Here is a 14,139-nt window from a genome sequence, read left to right on the forward strand (position 1 = left end):
CCCTAAGGCTCATCATTCTGTCACATGACAGTGTTCTTTTTATGTCCAGCTGAACTAGTTTCAAACGGGTTTTGGAAGCTTTTCTGGTTTGCTGATCTGGGTTAGGAACAACATGTGTTACTGCCCCAGTAGCTGATTTCTAAACATACTGGTGATACAATGCAAGTCAGTTAAAACCATCCGAGCGCTACTGAAATGGTCTGCTGTTTCTGACTGGGGTTTTGACCAGGTGTGTGTGTGTGTGTGTGTGTGTATATATGTCTAAAATAGATTTCTCATAGATAGATTTCCTTTCTGCTGGAAAAAAAATTACGATGCTAAATAGTGAAAGCCGAAAACTGAAAAATTGTGTTTACAGCCCTCCGCGTTCAGGAAACCAGGAAATAAGTTTGCCTCTGTATGATTCATATCTCTCAGTTAAATTGTAAAAGTCATATAAGAAACTGACTGAAATAAAGTGCCAACCTTTGGGACAGATGGCTAAAACACATTTTGATGACTTTACTACAGGAAATTGTTCCTATCAAAAAAGGTAACCTTGTGACTCTTGAGTGCCGTTGCTGCTGCTTACTGTTATACTGCAGCATGCATCCTGCAATCCAGTGTTTCTCAAATGAGTCCTTGAGGACTCTCAGAAGGCCCACATTTATAGATGGCAAAAAGCTAGACTGTTTGGGGGTCCCTGAGGGCTGGCTTGAGAATCACTGCCATAATGTTCAGTATGGAGATGTTCGTGTTTGTGATTAATGCAAACTGAGGTCAGTTCCATAATACGGACCAAAAAATTCTGGTTAGGCACTGGGGATTTGCACTAGTTTAGGATCAGGTGGCGCTCTGGTCATGGGCAGAATAAGGTTGAGGCATAGTGCACCACCGCTTCTGACAGCGCCGAAACGGTTTACTTACGATCCCTGGGGTTTTGGGTGTCTCTGGAGGATTGTGGGTAAAGCTGCCGCTGTGACTAGTTGAGACCGTGTGTGGTTTCCTGTGAGCCCCATGGCTACTGAGCCCCATGGCGTCCATGGACTGGCTCCTGCTGCGGATCACCCGCTAGGGAGAGAGACGCAGAGACACATAGTGTGGGGTGGTGGGGGGGGGGGGATGGTAGCTGGGTGGGTGGCGCCAACCTGCACCTATGTGACCCATGCACAGAGGTGGAAAGGTCAGGTCCAGGAAATACAAATGCAGACCAAGACTTTGTTTCGACCAACCAGTTGAGTCCTCTGTGACTGTGACTCTTTATGCTCAGCTGGTTGGTTGTAACAAAATCTTGGTCTGGATTTGTACTCTCTGAACCTGAACTTTCCACCTCTGCCTGTGCAGAATGGCAGTAAAGAGAATGAGAGAGAGACTGGAGTGCAGCGTGAGCAGGGAGGCACGGACGTCGCAGTCGCGAGGCAGAGCAGCAGCCGCAGGGCAGCAGCCGCAGGGCAGCAGCCGCAGGGCAGCCGCAGGGCAGCAGCCACAAGGCGCAAAGCAGCATGCAGGCCTCCACACAAAGGAGCTCAGGAACACGATGCTAATCAGAGATGTGCAGCCCTGGACTGAACCAGCGAAGCTGCTTTCCAGCACCCTAATGGATACTCATTAAATACTCTTTAGATACTCCTAAGGTCACTTTGATTATCTATGATTGCCCTCATAGATAATTCATGATTCAAATTGGATAAGCTAAGATTAATTCAGCAAAAACTCAGCAACGCACATCGACTTAAAAGGGACAAAATCTGAACTTCATCATCCATGTGGCTGACGATGACATTTGAAGATCTGATCACCTTGATTAATTACACGGTGGAGTTGAGTGTCCTTGGCTGAGTTGAGAGTCTTCAGGAATCTGGAATATCGAGTCCAGGTATCCAGCACATACATACTCGGCTCATGAAACAAACCCTTTAAAGCTTCAGCAGGTTTCCAGCTCCAAACCCCTTCCCACCCCTTCACCCCCCACACACTCCACCATTCCTCGCCTACTGGGTTACCTTGAAGGACCCGAAGAAGCCCCCTCCTCCTCCAGCCCCGTTCTCCAGCTTGTCCTCCTCAGCCCCGAGGCCCATCATGGCCTGACTGTTGATGTGTAGCTCCTCATAGAGAGTCTCCAGGAGGGCGGTCCGCGTACGCTCCTGCCAGCACACACACACACACACACACACACACACACACACACACACACACACACACACACACACACACACACACACACACACACACACACACACACACACACACAGAGTCAATTATTAAGGGAAGGATACATTTAAACATGAAAAACAAGATATGGGATGTAAACTACAGCGACAGAGGTGGAAAACTTAGGTTCAGAAAGTAAAAATCCAGACCATGATTTTGTTTCAACCAACCATCTGAGTACTCAGTGACTGTCAGTCTTTATGCTCATCTGGTTGGTGGAAACTAAATCTTGGACTGGATTTGTACAATCTGAATCTGAACTTTCCACCTCTGGATGTAAAAATGTTCAATACTCAGCCAACTAGACTATTTATAGCTATACTTTTATGTCAATTATTATCAATATACATTATCTTTTTATTTACTTCGTAGATTTAGCTACAGTTACCTAGGAGTGTTAACATGCTTTTATCTCACTAAACCAAATGTAGAATGTTTTATCCTATATTTCAGTCCTCACTGATACTTCATCTCCTCATTCATCCTGATGCTTCATTGTTACACAAACAGGTGATGGTACGTGTTCATGCGGTCTCAGCTTTGTCGGGCTCGCTGCCTGCACGTCAAACCACAGCTTGGTCACACTTCCAGTCCGACCTGCTTACACCTTCCCTGCCAAAAGGTCGCTGAAGCGGAAGCTCCTTCGTCTCCAAACTAAACCAAACTCTAGACCAGTGGTTCTCAAAGTCGGTCCTCGGGACCCACTGCCCTGCTTGTTTTCCTGCTATCCCTGCTTGTTTTCCTGCTATCCCTGCTTGTTTTCCTGCTATCCCTGCTTGTTTTCCTGCTATCCCTGCCCTACACACAAGACCCAGCTGTCTTTCAGCTTCTGATTACCTGAATGCACCTGATCCAGGTAAATCAGCAGTGTGTAGGGCAGGGATACCTGGAAAATAAGCAGGGCAGTGGGTCCTGAGGACCGACTTTGAAAACCACTGCTCTAGACCTTGCTGTTGTCTCTGCAGTGTTGTAGACAGTTTCTGGTTCTCTGACTTCCCTGATAACCTTCCATTCAATATTACTGGGAACAATAATGGCCTTCCTTACTATGACTGCATGATTCCTCCCTTCTATACCTCAGCGTCTGTCTTAGTTACCGCCTATCTCCGTAATGGACGCCCAAAACCATTTCCTGCAGTCCGCTTTGCTGAATTCGGCCTATTAATTTCATTTGGTACATGCATGAACATATACCTGTCAAACAATTTTTTTTAATATGCATTTTTGTTACTCAGATTTCTCACCTCCAGTTTGGCAAACTTCTCAGCTTTGTAACAGGCGTATTCTGCATTGATGAGCTTTGTCAAGAGAAACTCGTGAAATTCTGGACCCTGAGGCAATGAAAAAAACGCAAGAGGTGAGACAAGCCAAGTGACAGGATCAAGTCTAATTTATACACCAGTGGAAGGGGTGGTTTTTGGGGTGATAATTGAGTGAAACACTTTCATGCATGTTTGGATGTTTTTTGACAGCTTTAATTTGCCAAAAAGGGCTCCATAACAAATGTTGCAACAGCAATAAGATAAAATTAATAATTTGAAACGTGAGACTCTGAAATCTGAGGTGGGTGGGATTATTGTACGCTGAGATTCATTACATTGGCTTAACCTCCTTCCCGTTGGTTCCTGTTGGGTTAAACTAAAAGGAAAATGGCAGCACAGAGTTGTCCAACTCAAAACCTAATTTTCCCCATCACTATAGAATAGCTCATTCCTTACCTTCCTAAACACAGCAGGGTCAGGGAGTGCTGGCCCAAAGAAGGGGACATCGTCACGCGCAGTGACGGACACCTGGAGGGAGGTGGATCCAGTGATTTTTCACAGTGAACACCAGCCCCCATATCAAGCTCTATCACGTCAAATACTATTCTTTTGAAACATGACTTGGAAAGGCCAGCGAAAGCATGCTCCATAGCATACAATATGGAAATATGCTATACAATTCACCAGTGGGGTAAACTCTGTAGTGTATACTCCATAGTGTGGACTATGTAAAGTACAGTATGTAGTGCACACTCTATAGTGTATACTATGTAGTATGTAGTATCTGTAGGGTACACCCAAATGGGTATGCTCTGTATTGCACACTCAGTAGTTCACACTGCCCTGTAGTACTTTATTGCTACCTTGTAGTAAGCACTATGTAGTGAGCAGTATATAGTGTGTAATCTGTAGGGCAGACCAGAAGCGTTTGCACTTTAGAACACATACTGCGAAAACCTGCACACACAGCGGCCCTTTTTGAGTAAGATTGGCCACCCTTGCTCTAGAGGGTACACTGTGTAGGGTGCATTCTGTAGCGGAGTCTCTGTAGGTCAAATACCTTGTACAGGACATTGTCTGAACTTGGATTTTCCACCTGCACCACTACGTAGGCGTGTAGGAAATTGGATGCAATCATGTCCGGTACAAAGGGGGTGTTCTCCTCTTGGAACACAATGGCCACAATGTCGTTTCCTATGTGTCTCTTCCTCTGCAGCTGCAACACAACACGACATCCTTACGTCACGCCAATATGGCGGACAGCACGTTAGGCTGTGCTGGCGTTTCTGCTTTCAGAGATAAAGGGACACGCTGACACCAGATGGGCTCTCTAGTGCTGACATGAACCATTTGCATTACTGCTAAAAAAAATAAACTGCACCAATTCTGAGTGGAATGATAATTAAGTACCACAATGAGACATTTACTTAGTGACCTATATCATATACAGTAACGCTTCACATTCGGTGCACCTTCATAATGCCTTCATAGAACATTCATAAGCAGCATGCAAGTAACATGATTATACAATTATAATGTTTGTTATTATTATATAATGTTTGTTATTAATGTATATTACAGCTGTTAAGGGATGTTAGGATGTTAAGGTTTACATGCATGATGTTTATGAATGTTTTATGAACACTTAATGAATACATTATGAAGGTGCACTGAACGTTTTATGAATGCAATATAAAAGCATTATGAAGGTGCAGTTAATGTTAGGTGTTATCCCATATGCTGTATACTGTATCATATACTGAGTGCGCAGTTACTGAGAGGAGATTTACATTGCAAGTACGTAAACTGATGTATACTGCAAGTATAGACCTTGAGAGCAGATATATAGTGAGATTCGCGTGAGAAGAACAGACATGCTGGGCTTCAGGCTTTGATGCCTGACTGCATATTCTCAGTGCGGTGCCTCTGCCTGCCGAGGCTGGAGCAGACTATGGGAGCCACGTCTACGTGAGAGACTCTCCTCTGCACTGGGTAAAGGGCAACTCAAAGAGGCGTGTACCTGCTGAGTGTCTCCCTCTGTGTAGGGCAGCTTAGTCGACACGTGAAACATGATCTCGTTATTGCGGAAGTTGTGGTAGATGGATTCTGTGCCAGTCTGCCCGTGGGTCACATCCAGCCCCCCTCGAAACCTAGAAAACATGCGCAGAGAGAGAATCATCGGTCAGTCCTATAATCTGATACTGGGGTACAGGTCAGTAAAGAAATTATCAGGCAAAGGTATCAGGTAAGACCCTCGTCTCAGAGATGAACTTCCAGCACATAAAAATAGCTTAATCTAAGGCCACCTGTACAACTTGGGATCCTCATAGGTCAGACATATAGAAAGGCATTACCCAATAAACCTGGGTGGATAGAACGTAAACACAGATATGCATGCATTTCTATATATTTTCATGGTTATGTAATATTTATAATGTTTGTATATATTCTAAATATATAATGTTGCATTTTAGGGTCAATAAAAGTCAGATGGAAACAGAAGAATCTGAATACAGGAGGCCTCCTTTCGTGCTAAACTTACAAGCTGTATGGAATTAAGGTCACAGGCTTCTACAGCTTGGATCAGATCAGAATAATTCTTAAGGAAACCGAAAGGCAGAGAGTAGGGTTCACCCAGCCCATCCGTCCATTATCGTAACCACTTAATCCCCCCTGGGGTCGCGGGGGGCCCGGAGCCTCTCCTGGGGGGGCCCGGAACCTATCCTGGGAACGACTTTAGCCCATACCCTTTAAAATCATGCAGCTCAATCTTCTGGCCAAGGAAGTCGAGAAACTCTGCGAAGGCTGTGCTCTCAACATTGTTCCCGAAGAGCTCCTCCTCCGTGGTCTGAGTGGAGATATGGAGAAATTTTAATCACGATATGGATCACCAGTTTTTATGGAGAAAAAAAATCTCATTTAGCTACTGGAGTGAATTAGATACCTACATATTTACACATTGTTTGGAGCAAAGCTAATATGTGTTTAGCCTACATGCCGGAATTTAGTGCATTATAAAAACATTCTGATAATTACAGTAACACTGGGATAACTGCTGTCCAGAATATTCAAATAAGTAGCCTAAAGGCAAACAGATTCATTCTAAGATGACATCAGCAATCTCAGCCTGCGAAAACCCGCTGAATGTTATCTAATCTAAAGAGCTTTTTACAGCAGGCCAGGGGGCAATTAGCAGAACAGACATGCTAATGTCCTAAAAGAAATGAAAGGAAGAGTGTGATTCGCAATGAGCCACAAAGAATGGCAGGGCAGAGCACTAATGGCACAGAGGAACCTTGGGCTGTGGGGGGGGGAATGTTTTACTTTTCAAGTGAGGGGCTGAGGGTCTCAGCTTACATCACACTCTCAGGGTCACCCTCCCCCCCCCAGCATTCCTCTCCTACACTAATAAGCCCAGAGATATGCTTGCAGGCTTCTTCTTGCAATATAATGAGGACCCTTGGCTGGCTGATTGCCCCCGCCTCTCCATTCTCCAGGTCTAAAGGACCTCTCGTCCAAGCCCTCGCCATAAAACGCATAAAGGGGCTCTCCTCTTGAGTAATGCTAATGGGATATTTCATTTTTATAATGTAAAACTCACGTTGATTTACAATATTTCATTCTGGATATTATTGTTTTGACTTAAAATCTTCTGTGGAAAGAGGTGCGATTTTGTCAAGGGTTGGAATACTTTTCCAAGGCACTGTGTATGAACAAGACTATTGTAAAACTATGCGAAACAGGGTCTAATTAATAGGAATGTAAGGTTAATTGATATATGTCTGCAATGGGTTGGTGCCCCATCCTGGGTTGTTCCCTGTTTTGTGGCCATAGTTTTTTTAGATCGGATCCAGACACAAGTGACCCTGCTTATGACAAGCAGATATGGAAAAAGGATGGATGGATGGATGGATGGATGGATGGATGGACGATAAACTATGTCTAGGTCTGAGTAGAACATAGAATCATGTTTTTTTTTTTTTTTTACTAATAAAAGATCTGGAAACTGAAAATCTGGAATCTAACTCTTTGCAGTTCAGTTAGCGGCGCTGAATCTGTTTATCTTTGCGCAAAGGAGACTAAGGGGGACATGATCCAGGTATATAGGATTCTAACAGGTCTGGATGCTATTCAGCCAAATGGCTACTTCAATATTAGTATAAATACTAGAACTCGTGGTCATATTTGAAATTAGCGGGAGAACATTTTAAAATGAATTTGAGGAAGCACTTCTTTACACAGCGTGTAGTTAGAGTATGGAATAGTCTTCCTGCTAGTGTAGCGCAAGTTAAAACCCTGGGTTCCTTTAAAGCAGAGCTAGGTAAGATTTTAGCAACTCTGAGCTATTAGTTAAGTTCTCCTCAAAGGAGAGCACCTCTTGTTTGTAAATTTCTTATGTTCTTATGATGAAAATGACTAAATTGCTGGTAAGGACACCTCGATCTACACCTGTGACCCTCTAATGGAAAGCATCTTAAAAAGCCAGCCATTGCACTGAAACAGAACGTATGAATCCTCACCTGTCCAAATTTTTGGTAGATGACGCCAAATTTGAAGTTGTTGCTGATCACGTGTTCGTCAAATGTGACAATGAGCCTTGAAGCCTGGGCAGGGAAGGGGGCAGTTAGGGATCGGAATGTGACGAGGTGGCGGCAGAGCCACACCAACAGAACCCCCCCCCCACCCAGCCTATCTATCAGGCTGCAGGAGCATCTACATCAAGCATGATACTGAGAGGACGGAAACTGAGGTGAAAATATCAGTTAGATGCCATTAATTCCAAATCCCTCTTAGGGCGTTTTTCCACCATCTTTTACCTCACTAGTCAGCTATATTAAAATAAGGTTTTTTTCTTACTTTCCATTCTGTATGGGCATTATTGTGCATAGGGTTAAAGTCTCATTAAAATATTTTTACTGTGTTACCGTCACAGGAGAAAAACCTTAGCTAGATTTGCAATTTTAATTATTATTCCTTTTATAGATTCTTATATGTTTATAAATCAGCGAAGTGTTTGCCGAGACGATTGTAATCATTTTCATCCATGCTGTCTAAATCGCTTGAAGCCAGGTTTGTGAAATATTCTTTAGCTCCTTTTTCGTTTTCTAAATACCCCAATATTCATTTCAACATCACATCATTTTATGTATAACAAAATCACATCGCGAGGACAGCACATGATATGCATGCTGTATTGGTATATTCAACAACATATTTTTTAATTTTCATAACACCTCGATGTTTCTGTTGAATTTGTTCTTATGACCTAATCATTTTTACTTCATTTATCATTATTTTGAAGGCAACGTTCGTATTGTGTTGAAGAGGCATAACCTATCGACAAAGAAAGCGTTTCAAGTCCCATCCCAAAGTACCGAAGTACCCCAGCTGGTTTGGTACTTTGGGTACTGGTACTTGACCAGAAGTCAATGGAAAAGCGAAAGTACCAAAAATACAGAACTTGGTGCAGTGGAAAAGCACCCTTAGACTTTTCAAACCACGACTTTTATAAATATACAAACAAACCGACCTTTGGGTAGAGCACGGGGAAAAAACGGTCCACATTCACCTCCTCACAGGCGAGCTGGCAATAGCAAACATAAGAAAACAGAAGCCTTTTATTTTTATTTCATTGTAAAATGAAAATTATGAGTGCTACTCCAGCAGGGTACGTTTCAAAAGAGGGAACAAAAATTAGAATTCATTTTCTTCCATTAAACCAATCCGGCTCTTTCCACTCATCTGCCAACACACAATCTGCCCAAAGCCCATTAGCACTAAGGTGTTAGTGCGTTTTCCCAGATATCGGGGCTTCAGGACATCTTACCTTGGCCATCTGGATAACATTGGGGAACTCAGTCAGGCAGGATATTGGTATCACATCATGATAGGTTTTCATCTTGGTGCTAAAAAAAAAAAAAAGCCATTGATTCACAGAGCAAGTTTACATACCATCAGTCTGGGTGGGAGGAAAAATGTGGACTGTCTGAGGATCCCCGCCGGCCGGACTGGGAAAAACTGGCCTAACATATACATTTCTGCTCAGTAGGGATCTAGGAGGGAGCAAAAATGTGGGCGCCTGCCGGTCCCCAAGGACCGTATGGGAAACGATGTCTTAGTGCAATAATCCTCTTGCTTTGTATTTAGCCGGTTGTTATATTATGATTTAATGATTTACAGATGGGGGCGACATGGTGGTGCAGTGGTTTCCTCACACCTCTGGGACCCGGGTTCGAGTCTCCGCCTGGGTCATGTGTGTGGAGTTTGCATGTTCTCCCCATGTCGTCATGGGGTTTCCTCCGGGTACTCCGGTTTCCCCCCCACAGTCCAAAAACATGCTGAGGCTAACTGGACTTGCTGAATTGCCCGTAGGTGTCCATGCGAGAGTGAATGGTGTGTGAGTGTGCCCTGCGATGGGCTGGCCCCCCATCCTGGGTTGTTTTCTGCCTCGTGCCCATTGCTTCTGGGATAGGCTCCGGACCCCCCGCAACCCAGCAGGATAAGCGGTTTGGAAAATGGATGGATGGAATTTACAGATTGAAGAACAATTACGCAAGAACATTCTAGAACGGAATATGCTTTAGAAAATGGCTACTGTTCCATGTCTCGGACAAACTCTGATGAGGGTTATTTATAAAAAGTCTGCCAGTCGTGTTTACTGAGCCAATGCGGTAACGTCGCGTCACCCAAAGACACGGTGAGGAGCACCTGCTGGGCTTCCGGGGGCAGCCTGCCGTCACGAGTTCTGCTACTTTTGTTTTGCACCATCCAGCACCCCGAAATCATTAGGAAACAGCTGGAAACAAGTCATTCAGAGAGCAAAACAGCTGCACTCAGACAAGACTTTCTGCATGAATGTTTTCGTTTTCACGTCTGCTAATAAAATGAAGGCGGGAGACGTCGACAGGGCAGATTAATCGCCTTCAGTGCATCTTTAAATATTTGGGCATGGGGGCACTTTTGGACGTGGGCGCGCTCACGCTTTGCCGTACTAATGCCAGCTAAGGGGGGGGGGCGCATGGCACCGTCACTCATTTTCCGTGTCAGCTGGCAAAATGCTGAGCCACAGCGCAGCGAATTCGGGATCATAGCAAGCCAGCGATAATGGGATCAGCATTCGAATGTCAACACAGAGTTTGTTTTCCCAGTACATCCATCCATCCATCCATTTTCCAAACCGCTTATCCTACTGGGTCGCGGGGGGTCCGGAGCCTATCCTGGAAACAATGGGCACGAGGCAGGGAACAACCCAGGATGGGGGGCCAGCCCATCGCAGGGCGGTTTTCCCAGTACATTATCATTAAAAAGACGTTAAATGACCATAACCAAATCGATGGCAGAGAAAAGGAAAAATGTAATTAAAATACATCAAAGGGAATCTTTTGTGTGTGTGTGTGTGTGTGTGATATACAAAAATATATGCACAAAAACTACTTCATATGTAGAAATGTATGAATGATGAAAGAAAGATGGAGTCATGTGGTAAAGAATCAGGATACCGTAGTAAGAGGCGGAGGTGCTCCTGGTCTCCGATCACGTCGTACTTCACCGAGAAGACCAGGTGTCCGAGAACACTGTCCACTGAGTAGTAATTGAAGTGCTCCTTCAGAACAAGAAGGGTCACCATTAGTGGAGTCTTAGTCCCCACATTCATCATTGTCTGTGTCACTCTCAGCTACAAATGTGTAAGGAAAAGTAGTGAAGATGCCCCGATGTTCTTGGTTGATCATTTGAATACAGACAGTGTTAGCAATTTATGGTCATGGGGGGGAAGTCAGGGAGAGAATGGCAGTTCCATTTGGCACCACTAGGGTGCCAAGTGGCCTGAGACATGGCTGAGCTGCCATTTTCTCTCCATCCTTTCCAGTCCCATCCCTGCTTCAGGATCCTCGCACTCACAACACCTACACACAGCACCTTGTTGGGGAGGGCCTTTTGGGGTATGGGGGGGGCGGGTAACAAATTGTCCTTAATTAGTATTTGAGCTGCCTTTCAATACCCGGTGTATTTCTACACTGTATTACATTATATTATTTCTACTGTTCGATAAACCGCTGTTTTGCAAGACTCTGCAAATGGATTCCCGGATGCAAGTGTTAATTAACCGGGATGAAATTCAGCTCTGTATGTACGCTAATAGAGTAAATGACTGCCACAGATCTTTTTTAAATAGCCCAATTAACCTGGAAAAACCTTGCATTTCAAAGAAACAAACTTACAATTGCTATATTTGAATAATTGTCATCTTTTTCTATCTGTGACATACGCTGGGTTCAGTAAGGATTTACTGTTTAATAGTGCCCTGAGAGACAGTGTGGGGATTTGTGCATATTTAACCCTGAGTTCTCAGCATCTTCTGGAGTCGGACATAATGATCCCATTATCTGACACTGGTAACAAAGAGTTGCTGTGACTGTAATTCGATGGCCTACAGGGACACAATGCAATGACCTTGTCCTTCATGTTACCAGAAAGACACTGTTTGAGAGTCATCATTAAAAAAAAACATGTTTTTTCTCCCTGGGAACAAAGTGCTGCGTTTCTGCTTGACAGAAGCTTACTGGAAGTGTCCCTGACACAAGAACGTGCAGATTGAGGGTGTGCCTCCCAGCTCCATGCCGGGCGAGAACTCCCACCTTTCCCAGGAAGTGTTTCCTGTATATGACGGCCATGGTGTTGCACTCCAGCTTAATGCGAGACGTGGGCGACACCACCTGCTCTGGGTCAGCGGCATAGCTCAGCTCATGATTGGTGCCCTCAATCCAGTAGCCGCCAAACTGCGGCAGCAGGATCAGTGGGAATGGGCTTTTGCGGTCCAGCACCTGGTAACCACAGCGACAGCAAGGCAGCCAATCAGGTGCATCGAGCAGAGAATCTTAACACTCTAACACACCGAGTTGCTTAAAACTTTTCAAACGTCATCTTTTGATTCCATTCGTTTTCCTAATGAGTTATATCATTATGGTATTTTTTGCTTGTGATGTTTTTACTACCTATGTTATTTATTTCTTATCTCACCATTTTGTTGCTATATCCATAAAATACGATATTATTTCCAATTTTTGCTAGCTTATAGTTTAATAACTTTAACCTTTTCAATCCTTTATATTTTATCGTATTTTATTTATTTAAGAACATAAGATATTTACAAATGAGAGGAGGCCATTCGGCCCATCAAGCTCGACTGGAGAGCCCTTAACTAATAGCTCAGAGTTGTTAAAATCCTATCTAGCTCTGATTTAAAGGAACTCAGAGTCTTACTTTGTGCTACACTAGCAGGAAGACTATTCCATACTCTAACTACACTCTGTGTAAAGAAGTGTTTTCTCAAATCCAGTTAGTGCATGTTTACATAATAACAGTGATAATAATAATGATAATAATAATTTCACTGGGAGTGTTTTTATTAGAGTTATTCCTTCCATCCTTCTAGAATTTCATTTGTCTGTAAGTTAGTCACTTCTCTGACTTTTTATTGGTTTTATTTCAATCTCATATGTGAAGCATGAAAAATGTTATTTAAATAAAGATTATTATTATACTCTGTTCCAGAGGGCGTGGACATGTAATGGGGTAACTATACGGTTTGCTGCTTATTTACAGCGATTTACCTCGTGGACGCTGGGGTAAGGGATGTAGTCTTCTTCTGTCTGTGGAACAAAAAAAGAATTTGTCATTTCTCCTTGGAGGCTGTAAATCATGGTTTATAAGGACTCATATCCAAATAATGACTTGCCCCGTGTGTTAAAGTACAGACTCTGCTGGTCGTCGCTGCTCATGTCTACTGAGCAGATGAGCTGGGGCTGCCGCTGTCTGGGTGCTAATTTCTCCTGCATTTTCTGACTGTGCCCTTACAGTAAATGCATCTCCACATTCCCCACAAAGACAGACACACAAATGGCTCACAAACAAGCCAGCGACCATAACGACTGGACTACTATTGTTTTCTTGTGTATAAGCACAGTCCAGAATAGAATTTCTTCCCCATACAAGTAAATCATGGTGTCAGTGTACCTCATAAAAAGAACAAGAAGCCCAACTTCTATCTGAGGGTCTTTTCTCTAAATGCACAAAAGCAGAGCAGAGGCTGACTGGCAAAGGGAAAACAATACAGGTCTATTTCCTTTTGCTATACTGTCAAAGAAACAACTTATATTCCATCCTTCTTCTCCAAGCTAGCATGGCCCATGGGTGTCATAGGGGCAGGAATAGCCTGGCACATTCTGGAGCTCTAGCACTTTATGGGGGCTCTCAGAATATGTGTTTGGGGGCCTCGTCATAGCAATCTAACGAAGGGTCCGGTGTGACATTTTCTCAGAGAGTGCAGTACGACTAGCTAGGAGCCTGGGAGACGAGTTGTACCTTAAGAGGTGGAGGGAAGGTGTACCTCTGCTCATCCATTCTGTTGCTCTGCAAGATGAACAGGAATTACGTTCAGGCTGAGTGGCAGCTTGAGTCGCGGCATCACAGGCCCCGTCAAAACCATAGCAACACAATCTCGGCAAATCAGGACGGCTCCCAAAACATGACAGCGATCCACTCCCTCCTGGGAACGTGCTTCGAATGGCAAAGGATCGCTTTGATTCTGCCTTCTAAATCACACCTGCAGCTAAATAATTTACATGTGAGCTCACAGACAGGCTACCAGGCTGTGTGAGAACAAAGGGGTCAAAGGAAAACAGGGCAG

At 44.0% G+C, this 14,139-nt stretch overlaps 1 protein-coding gene across 17 annotated transcripts in view; it reads right to left on the minus strand.

The window, feature by feature from the left end:
• Positions 1-14,139, minus strand: part of rap1gapa (RAP1 GTPase activating protein a) — an 84,957-nt gene that overhangs the window by 10,392 nt on the left and 60,426 nt on the right. For 16 of the 17 annotated variants that reach the window (XR_007398391.1, XR_007398380.1, XR_007398379.1 and 13 more), the window contains 14 exons: positions 13,815-13,862; positions 13,064-13,102; positions 12,089-12,274; positions 10,952-11,055; positions 9,280-9,358; positions 8,983-9,036; positions 7,973-8,056; positions 6,200-6,300; positions 5,473-5,602; positions 4,513-4,668; positions 3,909-3,980; positions 3,435-3,521; positions 1,983-2,123; positions 907-1,050 (listed from right to left, as the gene is read on the minus strand). Coding sequence is in view for 3 of the 17 variants with exons in the window: in XM_049016275.1 (XP_048872232.1) it covers positions 907-1,050; positions 1,983-2,123; positions 3,435-3,521; positions 3,909-3,980; positions 4,513-4,668; positions 5,473-5,602; positions 6,200-6,300; positions 7,973-8,056; positions 8,983-9,036; positions 9,280-9,358; positions 10,952-11,055; positions 12,089-12,274; positions 13,064-13,102; positions 13,815-13,862 (1,425 nt within the window). In the remaining 14 variants the exon portion in view is untranslated. The remainder of the gene's footprint in view (positions 1-906; positions 1,051-1,982; positions 2,124-3,434; positions 3,522-3,908; positions 3,981-4,512; positions 4,669-5,472; positions 5,603-6,199; positions 6,301-7,972; positions 8,057-8,982; positions 9,037-9,279; positions 9,359-10,951; positions 11,056-12,088; positions 12,275-13,063; positions 13,103-13,814; positions 13,863-14,139) is intronic. The other variant, XR_007398383.1, reaches the window with a different exon arrangement.

This window comes from Brienomyrus brachyistius, chromosome 6 (genome assembly GCF_023856365.1).
Source record: "Brienomyrus brachyistius isolate T26 chromosome 6, BBRACH_0.4, whole genome shotgun sequence".
Lineage (NCBI taxonomy): Eukaryota > Metazoa > Chordata > Actinopteri > Osteoglossiformes > Mormyridae > Brienomyrus > Brienomyrus brachyistius.